The sequence below is a fragment of the Rattus norvegicus genome, chromosome 5, assembly GCF_036323735.1.
Source record: "Rattus norvegicus strain BN/NHsdMcwi chromosome 5, GRCr8, whole genome shotgun sequence".
Classification (NCBI taxonomy): Eukaryota; Metazoa; Chordata; class Mammalia; order Rodentia; family Muridae; genus Rattus; species Rattus norvegicus.
Genome location: NC_086023.1, coordinates 132702421 through 132725224, shown reverse-complemented (window position 1 = coordinate 132725224; position 22804 = coordinate 132702421). Strand labels below are relative to the sequence as shown.

Below are 22804 nucleotides of genomic sequence, written 5' to 3'. Positions count from 1 at the left end.
TTGAAGTAATACCAAACATACTATCCATAGACTAAGGTTGGTCTTCAATAACAACAAAAACAAAGAAAACCAACATATCCATGGAAATCAAACAACTTTATAGTCAATAATAACTTAGTCAGAGAAGAAATAAAAATAGAAATTAAAAACTTCCTGGAATTCAATGGAAATGAATACAGAACATACCCAAACTTAGGGCAAAAAAATGAAAGCAGTGCTAAGAGGAAAATTCATGGTGCTCTGGCAAAGAAATTGGAGAGATTCTACCCTTGCAACTTAGTATACCTTAGAGCTCTAGAACAAAAAGAAAAAGAGAAGTAGAAGGCAGGAAATAATCAATCTCAGAGCTGAAACCAACCAAATAGAAAAAAAGAGAATGATACAAATAATCAACAAACCCAAATGCTAGGGGTTTTGTTTTTGTTTTTGTTTGTATTTTTGAGAAAATGAACAAGATAGTTAAACCTGTAGCCAAACTAACTAAAGGGGCCAGAACCTGTATCCAAATCAACAAAACCAGAAATGAAAAGGGAAACATAACAACAGAAACTGGGGAAATTCAAAATATCATAAAGTCCTACTCCAAATCCTATCCGCAACAAAACAAGAAAATCTATATTAAATGGATGATTTTCTAGACAAATACCACATTCCAAAGTAAAATCAAGAGCAGGTAAACTATTTAAATAGGCCTATAACTCCTAAGGTAAAAGAAAAAAATAATTGAAAACCTCCCAACCAGAAAAGTAAAAAAAAAAAGCCCGGGGCCAGATGACTTTAGTCTTTACTAGAGAATTCTACCAGACCATCAAAAAAGAGCTAGTACTCAGAGCTATGAGTTTTCCTCTTAGCACTACTTTCATTGTGTCCTATGACTTTGGGTATGTTGTGCCTTCATTCTCATAAAATTCTAAAATACCTTTAATTTCTTTCTTTCTTTATTCCTTGAACAAGTTGTCATTGCGTAGAGCATTGTTCAACTTCCATGTATATGTCTGCACAGATTGATCAGCCTCATATTTTCTATTGTTAAGAGAGTAGGTAATGATTCCTACACAAATAGCTCTTGGAAGCAAAAAGACAATTTAGTTACTACACCCAGGCACCCATGAGAGACCAATGACTCTGTGTAAGTCAACTTAGGTAAACTATAGAGTTTATTTAGTATTGCTCACACGATTATGAGTAAGATGTTACTGACAAGCCTGGATGATTAAAAATTAGATAGCTATATTGCTGAATTTTTCTCTGCAGCATGGGTATTGACACTCCAAAGTTACATGTTAGAGCTTCTTTATGAAATTGAATGTGAATCACCATTGTTAAACTAGTTTCAACTTGAATAATTTAAAGACACCAGTTTTTTAAACCAGCTTTGCCAAAAACTCCACCAACAAAGGGAGAGAATATAGGTAGAAAAAAATGGGTTACAGCCTTCCAAAACATTCATTCTCAACTGCTTAGATGATGACAATACTGTATCCATTTGAAAACATCTAGAGCAAATAGATGTGCTCTAGTGAGAGAATTATGGCAAGAGTATACATAAAACTAAGGATTTTAGTTTTCTGACATATGTACATCACATATAGAGATAATTATCATTAAGAACTTCTCTTGGAAACATATCGCAATAATTTGCAATATGTGTCCTTCCCACCCAAAATCATTTCTCTCCCTGTATGTTGGGTTCCCTGTACCTCCCCGACAATCTTGTTTTTACATTAATATCACACAGATATGACAAATAACTTGTATGTATGTAAATTCTCCAGTTCACAAAGTGAAAATTTATGGTATCTGTAGTTTTGTGTTGTACCAGTTAAATTTTTAATTTACCGTGACATTCACCTTATGCCCAAATAACAACAATTCTAGATTTTACAGTTGAAATAAACACTATCATGCATGTGTACCATATTGTCACGTGCATTTTTCTACTTATCTCTTCACAGTCATCATATACTCTCTCATGCATGCCTACTTTGAATTGCAGTATGTCAATCTTTCACAGCCAGCAGAGTGACATGGTTTGTGTTTCCTTAAATATTTTTCTCTGAATATCTGTGTCAGAAGCAGTCAAGAAAATATCACCAATGTAATGAAAACGAGTGGATTGAAGAAGCTATCTACAAATTATTTCATGTAGTTATTGTAGAAAATATTGACAAAGAATTGGACTATTTATCACTCTCAGTTGAACGTTCCCCTGATATAGTTTTATGGGTTAAGCATTGCTATAACTAGTTATAATAAAGAAAATCTTTCTCTATCTTGCTCACTAAAAGGGATATTAAAAAGCAGTATTTTTAAATTTATTATTATCAATTACTTAGATAATAACAAGGTAAAGGAATTCTGTGGGTATAAAGTATATATTTGTTGAATTAGTCTCTTCTGTGATCTAAAACCTGTTACCACTCTCATTTTTCCCTATTTCTTTTTCATAAAATGTGTGGTAGTTTTTCATGTCCTGAGAAACTCCTCTATATATTTTGTCTCTACATGCTTTTATAGCCAATGGTAAAGCTTCTGTCATATTTCCTTTTTCAAGGGCTATTGATATACTCATACCATTTTCAGGGTAGAGCTCTTGGCATTTCAGGCCCAGCTCCTTCTTTGATTTTGGAAACTCAGTTGATGTTATGTCCTGTGTTTAGAAAACTGGCAAAGCCTGGGGTTGTTTTTAGTGACATTTACCAATATCTTCCTCAGGAACATCCAACATTTCACCCTAAATTTCATTACAGGCTGTTTCTTGGATCTAAGGAATACTAACTCACATATCTCACTGTAGTAAAAGATCACTGCTCCATAAATTTATGGACATATCATCAATATAAGATCTCAAATTTCACACTTGACTTTCTGGTCTCCCAAATTTAACTCAATGCACATTTCTTTTTATCTGTTATAAAGTTCTCCTTCCAATGTACTGGTCATAAACCTTTAAACTGGCCATTATGAGTTATAAGATTTCAGTAAAATATTAGTTATATAAGCTATTTGCAACAAGCTGCCCATTTCGATACATTTTACTTGCAATTTTAATTTTGGCCTCTGATAATTAACAGTTAAAATTAACACATGGTCCCTGTACTTCCAATGACTCAAGTACTTTCTCCTGTACCAGTTTTGCCCTAGAGCTAGGAATAGTGTAGCAGTTGGAAAATCCTTCTAACCTCATTAAGTTTTATCTAAACTTTTTCACAGACCATCGGTTTAATTTCTCTTTTGAAATCTTTATTAATCATACCTGGATTCAAACTAGGACTTTTAACAGATGACTGACTACTTCCCAGCAGCAACTCTTCTGAAGCTATGTGCAAAATACCATTAATTCAATTAGTTACTTTTATAAAGTTGAGTTTTGGGGATAATGATGAAAAATTTCATCTATTGCCAAAACTAGAGTAGCACTACTAACAGTAGCAGATATTTGATTTGTATGTATTACTTCATTGAGAAATTATTACATGTTAAAATAAGCCATGCTTCCTGGCTGACAAAAGGCAAATGGCTTGTACTTTCTGCTGTATAGCCTCCAGCTGTATTCCCATTTCATTTTATGATGGCAAGAAGGGGTCTTGGATGTGTCTCTTTGATCTGAAATCATTGTTCTAATGGTACCCATAGCCTTGTTAAAGGAATGGACTCAGAAGAATAGGCTTTTTTTCTGATATATACTTAGGACCACCATTGTTTTTAAGAGATGTCTTGTTCGCAATTGTGTTGCAAATGACCAAATTTCTCACAATAAAAATACCAGGAACTTGAGGCCAGAGACCTATAGCAGTGGAAAAAAATCTATGCAAATGACCATGTTTCCTGCCACTTAATCACTTACCATTTAGACATCAGAAATCACTAGATATAGGAAGACCAAATATATTATCATGACCACATTAGAGACAATATAGGTTGTATCACATTCCATTCCTCAATAGAGGCTACTTGGGTCTTTAATGGTATAAGAATTATATTTTCATAAAATGTTCATATTTTCAAACACAAAGGTCCATATAAAACATGCCTTGCATCTGGATCTCATATAACTTTCTTCACCACTGACACCAATGTTAGTTTAAAATCAGTGAAGTTTATTCCAGAATTCATATAGTCTTGTAAACAAGATAGGACATTTTTCTGACTGCTGAAGTTTACCCCCAAGACCTTAAAGCTGCAAAAGAACACTGTTCTTCATATTTTAGAATGGTTTGTAAACATGACATCAGTAAGGCCTGTTACTGAGCAATGCTCTCTTAGTATCTTCATTCTACTTACTCTGCTTCATGGTCCAATATTTCCAGCATTGTCCTTTTGTGATGTTAACCATTGCAAACGCAACCTGGCATATATTACTTCTTTTGCCAATTTTACCTGTACTATTTGCTTTGTGGCCTCCAGCTATGTACCCATTTCATTTACTGATAGCACGAAGATTCATTGGTTTTTCTCTCTTGGACCTATAATCATTGTTATGAGGGGAAGCTTGGCCTCATGAAATGAACAAAGTGGAAGTGTAGGCTAGGTTATTTTTCTGATTTATACCTAGGACTACCATTGCATTTAGAGATGTCTTGTTTGTAATTAGGTTGCAAAAGACCAAGTTCCTCACAATAAAATAACAGGATATAACTCCAGAGACTTACTATGCCTAGCATTTAATATCTTTGCAAATGTCCAAATTTCCTGCCCCTCAATCATTTAGCATTATAACATCAGAGATCTGTAGGAATAGTATGACCTCCTTTATTAGCATGAAACATATTAAAAACAATATCAGTTGTATACCTCTCCATTCTCCGTTAGTATGTGCCTGGGTTTTTAATTGTCTAAGAACTCATTTTTCATAAGATTTTCTTATTTTCAACCCCTGAGAATCGCATCAAATTTGGCCTTGTGTCTGGTTCTCTTATGATTTTGTTTACCACTAACAACAATATGGTTTTAAAATCATTGAAGTCTTATCCAGAATATGTATAACCTTTGCAAATGAGGTAGACATTTTACTGGCTCCTGAATTTCTCCCCCAAGGTCGTCAACCTGCAAAGGGACATTTTTCTTTGTATTTTAGCATAATCAAATTGACTCTGAATTTGGCTCTTAGAGTACTGCCCTTCACCTGGCAACTGCTCTCTGATTATCTTCATTTGACCTGCTGTACTTCATGGTCCAATATTCAGTCTTCTCTCTTTCATGATGTTAAGCATTGCAAATGTAAATGTGCCTCTAGTACTGCTTTGGGCAACCTAGCAATTTTTAACTTGAAAATAAAGATGGAAATGAATGTCATGCCTGTAATGGACATATTGGATGAATTACTATCTTCAGTTCTAAAACCTGCTAACATTCTCAATTTCCTCTTTTTTTTGTTTCATAACAAACACAGTGGGTTTCCAAAGACTGGCATACTTCTCTCAATATTTGGCTTTGATTTGCCCTTGTACCAGAGTCACTCCTATGATATTTCTTTTGTAAAGAGCCATTGATCTACTCATACAGGCTTGAGAGGTAACCAATTTTAGGGTCGAATTGGAATTTTAACTGTGGCTCCTTCTGTAGTTTTTGAAACTCATTTCCTATTATGTCCTATCTTTGGACAACTGCCAAAGCCTAAGGTTGTATTTGAGGACAAATAATAACATCTAACCTGGAAACATCTTCTATTTTACTCTAAATTTCATCAGGTGCTGTGTCTTGGACCACAGTAATATTTATTCCTGTACCTCACTGTTATAAAAGTTCTATCCCAATAAGTTTAAGAGCAGAAAAAGATATAAGGTCTTACCTTTCACATTTGACTATTCATTCCCACACATTTTACTCATTGCATATTTATCTAAGATGTAATAGCATTTCACATAAAAGGAGCATAAACATTTTAAATGGACCATTTTGGAGCCTACTTGTGTGGTTTGGGGTGTTATGCTCTAACCCCTGCTGCTGCATGCTGTTATGTGCAATCAGGCAAGTTCTAGAGTTTGAACATGGCATTGCGGCTGGAACAGATTAATGTTTCAATCATTGCTCTAGGAAAGCGCTTAGAGATGTAAAATTGGCAGAAATGGCTGCCACACTTAAAACACATTTGAGAGGCTGAAAGAAAGTCACCAGGAGCACTGACACGTCTGAGAGCAGATTAAGACCAACATTTCTGCTCCAAGGGACACACCTGGAGCCCTTTGGACACAGGAAACTAGGAGCAGTCTGGCAGGACCCTTCTGGTTTCTGCCTGCACTTGGAGGTGACCAGGGCCCACATCTTTCTTGTTGGGAAGAAAGCTGTACTCTCAGAACTGCGGACATCGGGGTTGGGGATTTAGCTCAGTGGTAGAGCGCTTGCCTAGGAAGCGCAAGGCCCTGGGTTCGGTCCCCAGCTCCGAAAAAAAAAAAGAACCAAAAAAAAAAAAAAAGAACTGCGGACAATTCTGAGAGCTCAGAGGAGAGCACAATGTCTGCTCAGATTCCCGGCTAAAGAGGAACCTATCTAGAGACCTCTGGACACAGGAACCTACGAGCACTCATGGAGAGGATCCTTCCAGTCTCTGCCTGAACCCAGAGCTAAAAGCCAGTTGCCAGGATCGCTGACACACCTGAGAGCTGAGGAAAGACCAAAACTTCTGATTCAAAAGACCAGACTGGATCCTTCAGGACAAAGGAACACAGGAGCAGTCTGGGACAGGACTCTTCCAGTTTCTGACTGCACCCAGAGCTGACTAGTCCCACAGCTCCACAGCTCTCTATATTCATATCACGCTGGTAGAAAGCCAGTCTCCAGGAGTGTTGATACAGGTGCTTACAGGAGGGTCAAAACACTGTCAGAGACAGGAAGACCAGCTAATACCAGAGGCAACCAGATGGTGAGAGGCAAGCACAGAAATCTACACAAAAGAAACCAAGACTATTTGGTATCATTAGAACCCATTTTTCCCACCAAAGCAAATAATGGATATTTCAACACAACAGAAAAGCAAGATTTGGGTTTAAAATCACATCTCATGATTAAGAAGGACATAAATAACTCCCTTAAAGAAATACAGGACAACACAGGTAAACAAGTAGAAAACCTTAAAGAGGAAACACATAAAGCTCTAAAAAAATTACATGAAAACACAAGCAAACAGGTGAAGGAATTGAACAAAACCATCCAGGATCTAATTATGGAAATAGAAACAATAAAGAAATCACAAAGAGAGACAACCCTGAAAATATAAAACCTAGGAAATAAATTAGAAGTCACAGACACAAGCACCACTAACAGAATACAACAAATAGAAAAGAGAATCTCAGGGGCAGAAGATATCATAGAAAACATTGACAGAACTGTCAAAAAAATATAAAACACAAAAAGCTCCTAAGGCAAAACTTCCAGGAAATCCAGGACACAATGAGAAGATCAAACCTAAAGATAAATAGGTATAAAAGAGAACAAAGATTGCAAACCTAAAGATCCAGTAAATATCTTCAACAAAATCATAAATGAAAACTTCCCTAACCTAAAGAAAGAGATGCCTATTAACATGTAACAAGTCTACAGAACTCCAAATAGATTGGACCAGAAAAGTAATTTCTCCTGTCACATAATAGTCAAAACAAAAAAATGCCCTAAACAAAGACAGAATATTAAAAGCAGTAAAGGAAAAAAGTCAAGTAATGGCCGACCTATCAGAATACATCAGACTTCTCACCAAAGACTATGAAAGTTAAACGATTCTGGGCATGTGCCATGGAGACACTAACAGAACGAAATGACAGCTCAGACTACTATATCCAGGAAAACTCTCAATTAACATAGATGGAGAAACCTAGACATTCCATGGCAAAACTAAATTTTCACAATATCTTTCCACAAACCCAGTCCTACAAAGGATAATAGATGGAAAACTCTAACACAAGGAAGGAAATTATACCCTAGAAAAAGCAAGAAAGTAATCTTCTTGAAGTAAACCCAAATAAAGAGAGCCAAAAACAGAATTCTACCTCTAACAATAAAAAACAAACAAACTGGAGAGAGAGACCCAACCGCCTGATCAGGTGGGCACTCCTGAGGCTGCAGAGCGGAAGTGACCACCAACACTGCCCACACCTGCCCACATCCCTGGCCCAAGAGGAAACTGTATAAGGCCTCTGGGCTCCCATGGGGGAGGGCCCAGGAGCGGCAGGACCCCTGCCTGAGACAACGCCGGAACCTGAAGGAAACAGACCGGATAAACAGTTCTCTGCACCCAAATCCCGTGGGAGGGAGAGCTAAACCTTCAGAGAGGCAGACAAGCCTGGGAAACCAGAAGAGACTGCTCTCTGCACACACATCTCGGACGACAGAGGAAAACACCAAAGGCCATCTGGAACCCTGGTGCACTGAAACTCCTGGAAACGGCGGCCTAGATCTTCCTGGTTGCTGCCGCCGCAGAGAGCTCGTGGGCAGCACCCCGCGAGCAAACTTGAGCCTTGGGACCACAGGTAAGACCAACTTTTCTGCTGCAAGTGACCTGCCTGGTGAACTCAAGACACAGGCCCACAGGAACAGCTGAAGACCTGTAGAGAGGAAAAACTACACGCCCAAAAGCAGAACACTCTGTCCCCATAACAGGCTGAAAGAAAACAGGAAAACAGGTCTACAGCACTCCTGACACACAGGCTTATAGGACAGTCTAGCCACTGTCAGAAATAGCAGAACAAAGCAACACTAGAGATAATCTGATGGCGAGAGGCAAGCGCAGGAACCCAAGCAACAGAAACCAAGACTACATGGCATCATCGGAGCCCAATTCTCCCATCAAAACAAACATGGGATATCCAAAAACACCAGAAAAGCAAGATCTAGTTTCAAAATCATATTTGATCATGATGCTGCAGGACTTTAAGAAAGACATGAAGAACTCCCTTAGAGAACAAGTAGAAGCCTACAGAGAGGAATCGCAAAAATCCCTGAAAGAATTCCAGGAAAATACAATCAAACAGTTGAAGGAATTAAAAAGGGAAATAGAAGCAATCAAGAAAGAACACATGGAAACAACCCTGGATATAGAAAACCAAAAGAAGAGACAAGGAGCTGCAGATACGAGCTTCACCAACAGAATACAAGAGATGGAAGAGAGAATCTCAGGAGCAGAAGATTCCATAGAAATCATTGACTCAACTGTCAAAGATAATGTAAAGCGGAAAAAGCTACTGGTCCAAAACATACAGGAAATCCAGGACTCAATGAGAAGATCAAACCTAAGGATAATAGGTATAGAAGAGAGGGAAGACTCCCAGCTCAAAGGACCAGTAAATATCTTCAACAAAATCATAGAAGAAAACTTCCCTAACCTAAAAAAAGAGATACCCATAGACATACAAGAAGCCTACAGAACTCCAAATAGACTGGACCAGAAAAGACACACCTCCTGTCACATAATTGTTAAAACACCAAACGCACAAAATAAAGAAAGAATATTAAAAGCAGTAAGGGAAAAAGGTCAAGTAACATATAAAGGCAGACCTATCAGAATCACACCAGACTTCTCGCCAGAAACTATGAAGGCCAGAAGATCCTAGACTGATGTCATACAGACCCTAAGAGAACACAAATGCCAGCCCAGGTTACTGTATCCTGCAAAACTCTCAATTAACATAGATGGAGAAACCAAGATATTCCATGACAAAACCAAATTTACACAATATCTTTCTACAAATCCAGCACTACAAAGGATAATTAATGGTAAAGCCCAACATAAGGAGGCAAGCTATACCCTAGAAGAAGCAAGAAACTAATCGTCTTGGCAACAAAACAAAGAGAATGAAAGCACACAAACATAACCTCACATCCAAATATGAATATAACAGGAAGCAATAATCACTATTCCTTAATATCTCTCAACATCAATGGCCTCAACTCCCCAATAAAAAGACATAGATTAACAAACTGGATACGCAACGAGGACCCTGCATTCTGCTGCCTACAGGAAACACACCTCAGAGACAAAGACAGACACTACCTCAGAGTGAAAGGCTGGAAAACAACTTTCCAAGCAAATGGTCAGAAGAAGCAAGCTGGAGTAGCCATTCTAATATCAAATAAAATCAATTTTCAACTAAAAGTCATCAAAAAAGATAAGGAAGGACACTTCATATTCATCAAAGGAAAAATCCACCAAGATGAACTCTCAATCCTAAATATCGATGCCCCAAATACAAGGGCACCTATGTACGTAAAAGAAACCTTACTAAAGCTCAAAACACACATTGCACCTCAGACAATAATAGTGGGAGATTTCAACACCCCACTCTCATCAATGGACAGATCATGGAAACAGAAATTAAACAGAGATGTCGACAGACTAAGAGAAGTCATGAGCCAAATGGACTTAACGGATATTTATAGAACATTCTATCCTAAAGCAAAAGGATTATACCTTCTTCTCAGCTCCTCATGGTACTTTCTCCAAAATTGACCATATAATTGGTCAAAAAACGGGCCTCAACAGGTACAGAAAGATAGAAATAATCCAATGCATGCTATCGGATCACCACGGACTAAAACTGGTCTTCAATAACAATAAGGGAAGAATGCCCACATATACGTGGAAATTGAACAATGCTCTACTCAATGATAACCTGGGCAAGGAAGAAATAAAGAAAGAAATTAAAAACTTTTTAGAATTTAATGAAAATGAAGGTACAACATACCCAAACTTATGGGACACAATGAAAGCTGTGCTAAGAGGAAAACTCATAGCGCTGAGTGCCTGCAGAAAGAAACAGGAAAGAGCATATGTCAGCAGCTTGACAGCACACCTAAAAGCTCTAGAACAAAAAGAAGCAAATACACCCAGGAGGAGTAGAAGGCAGGAAATAATCAAACTCAGAGCTGAAATCAACCAAGTAGAAACAAAAAGGACCATAGAAAGAATCAACAGAACCAAAAGTTGGTTCTTTGAGAAAATCAACAAGATAGATAAACCCTTAGCCAAACTAACGAGAGGACACAGAGAGTGCGTCCAAATTAACAAAATCAGAAATGAAAAGGGAGACATAACTACAGATTCAGAGGAAATTAAAAAAATCATCAGATCTTACTATAAAAACCTATATTCAACAAAACTTGAAAATCTTCAGGAAATGGACAATTTCCTAGACAGATACCAGGTATCGAAGTTAAATCAGGAACAGATAAACCAGTTAAACAACCCCATAACTCCTAAGGAAATAGAAGCAGTCATTAAAGGTCTTCCAACCAAAAAGAGCCCAGGTCCAGACGGGTTTAGTGCAGAATTCTATCAAACTTTCATAGAAGACCTCATACCAATATTACCCAAACTATTCCACAAAATTGAAACAGATGGATCACTACCGAATTCCTTCTACGAAGCCACAATTACTCTTATACCTAAACCACACAAAGACACAACAAAGAAAGAGAACTTCAGACCAATTTCCCTTATGACTATCGACGCAAAAATACTCAATAAAATTCTGGCAAACCGAATTCAAGAGCACATCAAAACAATCATCCACCATGATCAAGTAGGCTTCATCCCAGGCATGCAGGGATGGTTTAATATACGGAAAACCATCAACGTGATCCATCACATAAACAAACTGAAAGAACAGAACCACATGATCATTTCATTAGATGCTGAGAAAGCATTTGACAAAATTCAACACCCCTTCATGATAAAAGTCCTGGAAAGAATAGGAATTCAAGGCCCATACCTAAACATAGTAAAAGCCATATACAGCAAACCAGTTGCTAACATTAAAGTAAATGGAGAGAAACTTGAAGCAATCCCACTAAAATCAGGGACTAGACAAGGCTGCCCACTCTCTCCCTACTTCTTCAATACAGTTCTTGAAGTTCTAGCCAGAGCAATCAGACGACAAAAGGAGATCAAGGGGATACAGATCGGAAAAGAAGAGGTCAAAATATCACTATTTGCAGATGATATGATAGTATATTTAAGTGATCCCAAAAGTTCCACCAGAGAACTACTAAACCTGATAAACAACTTCAGCAAAGTGGCTGGGTAAAATTAACTCAAATAAATCAGTTGCCTTCCTCTATACAAAAGAGAAACAAGCCGAGAAATAAATTAGGGAAACGACACCCTTCATAATAGACCCAAATAATATAAAGTACCTCCGTGTGACTTTAACCAAGCAAGTAAAAGATCTGTACAATAAGAACTTCAAGACACTGAGGAAAGAAATTGAAGAAGACCTCAGAAGATGGAAAGATCTCCCATGCTCATAGATTGGCAGGATTAATATAGTAAAAATGGCCATTTTACCAAAAGCGATCTACAGATTCAATGCAATCCCCATCAAAATGCCAATCCAATTCTTCAAAGAGTTAGACAGAACAATTTGCAAATTCATCTGGAATAACAAAAAACCCAGGATAGCTAAAGCTATCCTCAACAATAAAAGGACTTCAGGGGGAATCACTATCCCTGAACTCAAGCAGTATTACAGAGCAATAGTGATAAAAACTGCATGGTATTGGTACAGAGACAGACAGATAGACCAATGGAATAGAATTGAAGACCCAGAAATGAACCCAAACACCTATGGTCACTTGATTTTTGACAAAGGAGCCAAAACCATCCAATGGAAAAAAGATAGCATTTTCAGCAAATGGTGCTGGTTCAACTGGAGCTCAACATGTAGAAGAATGCAGATCCATCCATGCTTATCACCCTGTACAAAGCTTAAGTCCAAGTGGATCTAGGACCTCCACATCAAACCAGACACACTCAAACTAATAGAAGAAAAACTAGGGAAGCATCTGGAACACATGGGCACTGGAAAAATTTCCTGAACAAAACACCAATGGCTTACGCTCTAAGATCAAGAATCGACAAATGGGATCTCATAAAACTGCAAAGCTTTTGTAAGGCAAAGGACACTGTGGTTAGGACAAAACGGCAACCAACAGATTGGGAAAAGATCTTTACCAATCCTACAACAGATAGAGGCCTTATATCCAAAATATACAAAGAACTCAAGAAGTTAGACCGCAGGGAAACAAGTAACCCTATTAAAAAATGGGGTTTAGAGCTAAACAAAGAATTCACAGCTGAGGAATGCGAATGGCTGAGAAACACCTAAAGAAATGTTCAACCTCTTTAGTCATAAGCGAAATGCAAATCAAAACAACCCTGAGATTTCACCTCACACCAGTGAGAATGGCTAAGTTCAAAAACTCAGGTGACAGCAGATGCTGGCGAGGATGTGGAGAGAGAGGAACACTCCTCCATTGTTGGTGGAATTGCAGACTGGTAAAACCATTCTGGAAATCAGTCTGGAGGTTCCTCAGAAAATTGGACATTGAACTGCCTGAGGATCCAGCTATACCTCTCTTGGGCATATACCCAAAAGATGCCTCAACATATAGAAGAGACACGTGCTCCACTATGTTCATCGCAGCCTTATTTATAATAGCCAGAAGCTGGAAAGAAACCAGATGCCCTTCAACAGAGGAATGTACACAGAAAATGTGGTACATCTACGCAATGGAATATTACTCAGCTATCAAAAACAACGAGTTTATGAAATTCGTAGGCAAATGGTTGGAACTGGAAAATATCATCCTGAGTGAGCTAACCCGATCACAGAAAGACATACATGGTATGCACTCATTGATAAGTGGCTATTAGCCCAAATGCTTGAATTACCCTAGATCCCTAGAACAAACGAAACTCAAGACGGATGATCAAAATGTGAATGCTTCACTCCTTCTTTAAATGAGGAAAAAGAATACCCTTGGCTGGGAAGGGAGAGGCAAAGTTTAAAACAGAGACTGAAGGAACACCCATTCAGAGCCTGCCCCACATGTGGCCCATACATATACAGCCACCCAATTAGACAAGATGGATGAAGCAAAGAAGTGCAGACCGACAGGAGCCGGATGTAGATCGCTCCTGAGAGACACAGCCAGAATACAGCAAATACAGAGGCGAATGCCAGCAGCAAACCACTGAACTGAGAATAGGACCCCCGTTGAAGGAATCAGAGAAAGAACTGCAAGAGCTTGAAGGGGCTCGAGACCCCATATGTACAACAATGCCAAGCAACCAGAGCTTCCAGGGACTAAGCCTCTACCTAAAGACTATACATGGACTGACCCTGGACTCTGACCTCATAGGTAGCAATGAATATCCTAGTAAGAACACCAGTGGAAGGGGAAGCCCTGGGTCCTGCTAAGACTGAACCCCCAGTGAACTAGACTGTGGGGGGGAGGGCGGCAATGGGGGGAGGGTTGGGAGGGGAACACCCATAAGAAAGGGGAGGGGGGAGGGGGATGTGTGCCGGGAAACCGGGAAAGGGAATAACACTTGAAATGTATATAAGAAATACTCAAGTTAATAAAAAAAAAAACTAGGAAACAAAAATCTCTATTCTTTAATATCTCTTAACATCAATGAACTCCATTTCCCAATTAAAACACATAGACTAACAGCCTAGATACAGAAAAAGGACGAAGCATTTTGCCACATGCAGGAAAAACACTTTAATGTAAAAGACAGACACTATCTCAGAGTTAAAGTCTGGAAAACAATTTTTAAGCAAGTGGTCCCAAGACACAAACTTGAGTACCCATTTTAATATGGATTAAAATCAATTTCCAACCAAAAGTTATCAAAAAAGGACACTTAATATACATCAGAGAAAAAATTCACCAAGTGCACTCTCAATAATGATTATCTATGCTTCAAATGCAAGGGCACCTACATTCATAAAAGAAACCTTACTAAAGCTAATAGCACACACTGCACATCCCACCATAATAGTGTGTTTCTTCAACACCCTACTCTCAGCAACGGACAGATTATGTAAACAGAAACTCAACAGAGCCATTGAGAAACTAACAGAAGTTGTGAACCAAATGGATTTAACAGCTATTCATAGAATATTCCATCCTAAAAATAATATTTCTTCTTCTCAGCACCTCATGATACCTTCCCCAAAATTGAGCATGTATTCAATCACAAAACAGACCTCAACTTATACAAAAAGATTTAAATAATCCCATGCATCCTATCAGATCACTAGAGACAAAGTCTGGTCTTCAATAACAACAAAAAGGACAGAAAGCCTACATATACATGGAAGTTGAAGAACGCTCTACTCAATTGCAACTTGGGCAGGGAAGAGAAAAAGAAAGAAATTAAAGACCTTTTTAGAATTTAATGAAAATGAATGCACAATATACCCAATCTTACAAGACAATGAAAGCATGGCTAAGACGAAAATGAATAGCTCTGAGTGTCTGAAAACAAACAAACAAACAAACAAACAAAAAACTGGATGGAGCTTACACTAGCAGCTTGAAAGTACACCTACCAAAAACTCTAGAATAAAAAGAATCAAATACACCCAAGAGGAGTAGACAGCAGGAAATAATCAAACTCAGGCCTGAAGTCAACCGAGTAGAAACATACAAAACCATACAAACAACCAAGAAAAGCGGGTGCTTCCTTGAAAAAAATCAACAATATAGATAACTCTTTAGCCAGACTAACCAGAGGGCACAGAAACAGTATCCAAATTAACAGAATCAGAAATGAAAAGGGAGACATAACAACAGAATCTGAGGAAATTAAAAAACTCACAAGATCCTATTACAAAAACCTATACTCAATAAAACTGGGAAATCTGGATGAAATCGAAAATTTGCTAGAAAGATATGAGGTACCAAAGTTAAATGAGGATCAGATAAATAATCTAAACAGTCCCATAACTCCTAAAGAAATAGGAACAGTTATTAAAGGTCTCCAATCCAAAAAAAGGCCATTACCAAATGCATTTAGTGGAGAATTCTATCAGACCTTCCTAGAACACATAATACCAATACTGTCCAAATATTCCACAAAATAGAAACAGAAAGAATACAACCTAATTCCTTCTATTAAGCCACAATTATACCTCTACCTAACACACACAAACACCGAACAAAGAAAGAGAACTTCAGACCAATTTCTCTTATGAACATCGAAGTAAAATTACTCAATAAAATTTTTGCAAACCAAATCTAAGAACACATCAAAAATGATCATCCATCATGATCAAGTAGGGTACATCCAAGGGATGCCAGGATGGTTCAATATATGGAAATCTATCAACAAAATCCACTATATAAAAAACTCAAAGAAAAACAAAAACATGATCATCTCATTAGATGCTGAGAAAACATTTGTCAAAATTCAACACCCCTTTGTGTTAAAAGTCTTGGAATGATTAGGAATTCAAGGCCCATATCTAAACATAGTAAAAGCAATATACAGCAAACCAGTAGTCAACATCAAATTAAATGGAGAGAAGCTTGAAGCAATCCCAGTAAAATCAGGGACTAGATAAGGCTGCCCACTCTCTCCCTACTTATTCAGTATAGTACTATAAATCCTAGCCAGAGCAACCAGACAAAGAAAGGAGGTCAAAGGGATACAAATTGGAAAGGAAGAAGTCAAAATATCACTATTTGCAGATGATATGATAGTATACTTAACTGACCCCAAAAGTTCCACCATAGAAATACTAAGCCTGATAAAAAAACTTCAGCAAAGTGGCTGGGTATAAAATTAACTCAAACAAATCAGTAGCCTTCCTCTTCTCAAAGGTTCAAAAGACTGAATTAGAAATTAGGGAAATGACACCCTTTACAATAGTCACAAATAATATAAAGTACCTCGGTGTACTTTATATTATTTGCGTGATCTGTATGACAATAACTTCACATCTCTAAAGAAAGAAATTCGAGAAGATATCAGAAGATGGAAAGACCTCACGAGTTCATGGATTGGCAGAATTAGTAGGATAAAAATGGCCAACTTGCCAAAAGCAATGTACAGGTTCAGTGCAATCCCTAAAAAAGTTCTAACTCATTTTTTTTCATGGCGTTAGAAAGAGCAATTTGCAAATTCATTTTGAATAACAACAACAACAAAAAAAAACAGGATAGTGAAGGAAAACTGTTTTCTTATATTTTTTGGTTGTGAGCCTAGCCTTTAATGGTTAAGCCATCTCTCCAGCCCAGAAAACTATTCTCAACAATTAAAGAACTTCTGGGGGAATCACCATCCATGCTAGCTGGATTGCAGAGCAATGATTATAAAAACTGCAGAGTGTTGTTACAGAGAAAGGCAGATAGATCAGTGGAATAGAATTGAAGACGTAAAAATGAATCCCACTTATGGTCACTTTATCTTTGTCAATGGAGCTAAAACCATCAAGTGGAGAAAAGATAGCATTTTTTTTCATTTAACACCAGGCTTTAATGTAATGTCATTTAGTAATGTGACAGTCTGCAAAAAGGACGTGGATATTTTACCACTACAAATAATCCAGCATAGAAAATAAGAATATACAGGCCTTTATTTATTTTAATTCAGTGCCAGGAATCAAACCCATGGAACCTTGCACGTGATTAGCAGTTCTACCTACTGAGCTACAATAAGCATGGTAAGCTTTTGTAAGAGCTGAAAACTGCTGGCCATTCATTAATGTGTCAGACATTAAAGGAAGCTGTAGCTTCATTGGAACCTTGAGGGAGGAAGAAGGACCCAGAAGGGCAATGAACACCACATTGTACAGCTGCTGTGAAAATAAATTAGGCACAAACAATGTCAATGTAGAATAATTAAACAGATTTCATTCCCGCCTTTGCTTCAAGGAGAAACCTGCAGACATATATTCGTTTCTTGCTAGTAACTGTTTACTTCACTCTATACATTTGGAAATGTCTGCTACATTGCTATGGTCACTATGACCACAAACAAAAGATGGTGATAAAGCACTGAACAGGAAGAAAAATGCATTCCACCCTCAAAATAAATGAACAGTGTCTATGAAGACAACAGATACAGCCTTCTTCCATAACAAATATATTTCTTTCCAACTATTCCCCAAATATAAACACTGTGTAATATATATATATATATATATGTATATATATATATATATATATATATATTCAGTGCAAGGAAAATTATCATTGGTACAACTGGACCACCTCTGGAGAAAGAAAGATATTGAAGTACCTGTTTCTGAATACATTTCAGAGTAGTGTAACAACCTTATACTATAGTGATATGGGAGAGGCTTGTCTAGCACCAATCTGCATTCCACATGATAAACAAAACAAAAACAAACAAAAACAAAAAACAAGAAGCCTTAAATTACTTTAAAAAAATTCTACAAGCCACAGTTTTTTAAACAGAGCTGCTTAATTTGGGAATTTTAAGATACAACTGTTACATGAACTGCAAGTGAAGATTTTAAATACCACAAACAAAAGTCAAATAATTCATGGTATGTGTCAATCCTCCCATAAATACTTTTAGCCTTTGTTCAGTTATAGTCAATTCTGAATTGGGCCATCTCCAAATCAGGCTTTCTAAAGTCTACACAGAGTAAAAGAAATAGACACTAATGAAAAAGTCTGTAATCTGTACTGTAGTTGGACCCTAGAAAGATGTGTGCCTGCTAAGAAGAAACATGTAACCACAGTAAAGTCAACACTATTCCGAGCTTATAATTTTCAGCAATGGACTGTAAGCTTCACTGTGAAGAAAATGTATAGCAGAGAAAATTAGGGACTGAGGAGATCCATGAGGAAAGCAGTGTCAATAGAGTGGAACAGGTGATGTAATTATCTACAGAGGCACCACCAGCATTCCTTAAAAAGCCTTGTGCTCCTGAGGATCTGAGCTGTCAGACCTCCTATGTGGGAGTACAGTATGAACTGCTGCATTAAGCCACCTCCTTTTCTCTGCAAATCTGTGAATGGAGCAGTCCCAATGACAACAGAACACTGCACTTTATGATCTGAACAACACCAAGTGAAAGTTTCCTTTTAGTTCTTTTTGGGTCTATTCAATAAAATGTAAATTTGATATAAAATTGGCTTCCATCTAATCTCTCTCATGCCCTTAAGAGGAATTAACTAATGGAAGCACACAAAACAAGATTATAACCACAAATGACTGCACTTGAACGTGATTACAATTTTAGGGACATACATATGAATATTTTAATACCAAACTTAAAAAAATTGTTATAAAATCTGCAATTCATTCTCTCTACAATTGCTAATGTTGGTGTTATTTCTGCATGAACATATTAAATTAAGCCAAGATTTTATACAAACCTGGAAGATATTAAAAACAACATAACACTAGTTAGTTGCTTCACATCAATTTCATAACCATTATGTTACATGTTTTCTTTTCTACAGAAACAGGGTCCTTTATATTATGTTTAAAATTACAGGGTAGTATTCACTGGATCCTGTCGATGGTGACATCTTGATGTTTTCAGAACTCCCACCTGACATATACCAGGCCCTCTCCTAGGACCACATTTGCAGGGGAAAGGGAGAGAGAGGAAATCACAGAACAGCTGATTCAACTGGAGGTCAGCATGTAGAAGAATACAAATCAATACATTCTTATCATCCTGTATAGATCTCAAGTCCAAGTGGATCAAGATCTTCCACATAAAACTAAATACACTGAAGCTTATAGAAGGAAAAGAGAGGAGGAGCTTTAAACACAAGGGAACTAAGGAAAATGTCCTGAACAGAACACCAATGGCTTATGCTCTAAGATCAAGAGTCAAAAAATGGGATCTCATAACATTGCAAAGTTTCTGTAAGGCAAAGGACACTGTCATTAGGACAAAATGGCAACCAAAAGAATGGTAAAAGATCTTTACCAATACTATATCTGATGAGGGCTAATACCTAATATATAAAAAGGACTCAAGGTGCTAGACTCCAGAGAATCAAATAACCCTATTAAAATTGGGATACAGAGCTAAATATTTTATAATTCATAACCGGATTCACATTGAAACTTTGATCATTCCTTTGAAATAATTGCAACAAAAAATCATTTAAGCCTATGGGAAAAAGATCAATAGTTTAATTAGTGACTTTTGTAACATTGAGTTTTGCTTTGGTGAGTAAGAAATTTACTTTTAGACAATTATAAGCAGCACTGCTTTAATCATCATGTATTAGATTTGCATTAATTCATAGAGCAAGATTTGGCTCACTCTTGAAATGGCTAACAAAGTCATGATGCCTATACTTTTTGTTGTGTGGTACTAGGCTAGGCATAACTTTCAACATTTGATGGCATGAAAAAGCCTTACTGTATCTCTTGAACATACATTCATTTTGCCAATGGTAACACTTGACTCATCAAAGGTACACAGCTGGAGTACCAAGCTTTGTTTTCTGATTTATGTGTAGGGAAATGAAACCTTCCAGGGATGCCTTGTTCAAAACTGTATTTCTACTGCTCATTTTTCCCCATTAAAATCACCAATTATTTTGAGTCAGGATATCTAAAGAATTCTTTTCTAAATAATTTGCACATGACCATTTATCCTACAATTGACTCAGGTGTAATTGATATAACAGAGAGCTGTAGGTATAGTAAGACCTAATATGTTAGCATGATAAATATAGAAGCAAAACAGGTCTCATCACCCTGCACTCAGCCATTAGTGTTTTCTAGGCATTTAAGAGTCTAAGAGCTTGTCTTTCATAAGATACTGCCAATTACAAATCATGAGGTCCTTATAAAATCCTTCCTTGCATCCGGTTCTCATAAGACTTTGTTCACACCTGAGATCATTATTTGTATAGAATAAGGGAAAACATCTTCAGAATTTGTATAATCTGCATAAATTAGGTACTCCCTCTAATACCTCCTGAACTTTTCCCCCAAGATCTTTTTTTTAAAGTAAGTTATTTCTTTTTTTTCTTTTTTAATTTTTTTCTTTTCTTTTCTTTTTTTCTTTCTTTCTTTTTTTTTCGGAGCTGGGGACCGAACCCAGAACCTTGTGCTTGCTAGGCAAGCTCTCTACCACTGAGCTAAATACCCAACCCCTTAATTTTTATTATATATTTCTTCACTTACATTTCAAAAGTTATTCCCTTTCTGGGTTTTCTGTCCATAAGCCCCCATTCCTTCCTCTCCCCATCCCCATAAGGGTATTCCCCATATAGATCTCCCTTATTGCCCTCCTCCATATTTCCCTGCACTAGGGGTTCAACCTTGGCAAGACCAAGGGCTTTCCCTTCCACTGGTGCCACAACAAGGCTATTCTCTGCTACATATGCAGGTGGAGCCCTGGGTCAGTCCACGTATAGTATTTTTGTAGTGGTTTAGTCCCTGGAAGCTCTGGTTGGTTGGCATTTTTGTTTTTATGGGGTTGCAAGCTCCTTCAACTCTTTCAATACTTCTTCTAATTCCCCCTAAGGGGGTCCTATTCTCAATTCGGTGATTTGCTGCTAGCACTGACCTCTGTATTGGACATGCTATGGATGTGTCTCTCAGGAGAGATCTGTGTCCAGTCCCTTTCCGTATGCATTTTTTTAGCTTCATCAATCTTATCTAGTTTTAGTGGCTGTATATATATGGGCCACATGTGTTTCAGGCTCTGAATGACCATTCCGTGAGACACTGCTCTAAACTTTGCTTTCATATCCCCTCCTATGAATATTTTCCCCCTTTTAAGAAGGAGTGGGAGCATCTGCATTTTGGTCATCCTTCTTCTTGAGCTTCATGTGGGCTATAGATTGCATCTTGGGTAATTTGAGCTTTTTGGCTAATATCCACTTATCAATGAGTGCATATCAAGTGCTTCTTTTCTGTAATTTAGTAACCTCACTCAGGATGATATTTTCTAGTTCATTCCATTTGCATATGCCATTTCATGAAGTCATTTTTCATAGCTGAGTAGTACTCCATTTTGTAGATATACCACTTTTTTAAATACATTCCTCTGTTGAAGGGCATCTGGGTTCTTTCCAGCGTCTGGCTATTATAAATAAGGCTGATATGAACATAGTGGAACATGTGTCTTTGTTTTATGTTGGAGCATCTTGGTATATCCCCAAGAGAGGTATAGCTGTGTCCTCAGGTAGTATAATGTCCAGTTTTCTAAGGAACCTCCAGACTGATTGTATCAGTTTGCAATCCCACCACCAATGGAAGAGTGAGTGTTCCTCTTTCTCCACACCCTTGCTAGCATCTGCTGTCACCTGAGTTTTTGATCTTAGCCATTCTGACTGGTGTGAGGTGGAATTTCAGAGCTGTTTTGATAGGCATTTCCCTGATGACTAAAAATGATGAACATTTCTTTAGGTGATTTTTGGCCATTCAATAATCCTCAGATGAGAAGGTTTTGTTTAGCTCTGTACCCCATTTTTAATAGAGTGGTTTGTTTCTCTGGAGTCTAACTTGTTGAGTTCTTTGTATATTTTGTATATTAACCCTCTATGAAATGTAGGATTGGTAAAGACCTTTTCCCAAACTCTTCATTGCCATTTTGTCCTAATGGCAGTGTCTTTTGCTTTACAAAAGCTTTGCAGTTTTATGAGGTCCCATTTGTTGATTCTTAATCTTAGAGCATATGCCATTGGGGTTTTGTTCAGGAAATTTTCCCCAGTGCCCATGTATTCGAGACTCTTCCCCACTTTTTCTTCTATTAGTTTGAGTGTATCTGGTTTGATGTGGAGGTCCTTGATACACTTGGACTTAAGTTTTGTATATGGTGGTAAGAGTGGATTGATTTGCATTCTTCTTCATGCTAACCTCCAGTTGAACCAGCACCATTTGTTGAAAATGCTATCTTTCTTCCATTGGATGGTTTTAGCTCCTTTGTCAAAGATCAAGTGTTTATAGGTGTGTGGGTTCATTTCTGGATCTTCAATTCTGTTCCACTTAACTATCTGCCTGTCTCTGTACCAATACAATACAGTTTTTATGACTGTTGCTCTGTAACACTGCTTGAAGTCAGGGATGATG

The 22804-nt window shown here is 37.5% G+C and overlaps 1 protein-coding gene across 1 annotated transcript in view; it reads right to left on the bottom strand.

Annotated features, from left to right (window-relative positions):
• The window catches only part of Skint4 (selection and upkeep of intraepithelial T cells 4), a 201262-nt gene that overhangs the window by 25333 nt on the left and 153125 nt on the right, over positions 1-22804 (bottom strand). The window contains exon 6 of the mRNA XM_039111485.2: positions 6498-6522. Within this exon, the coding sequence (XP_038967413.1) occupies positions 6498-6522 (25 nt within the window). The remainder of the gene's footprint in view (positions 1-6497; positions 6523-22804) is intronic.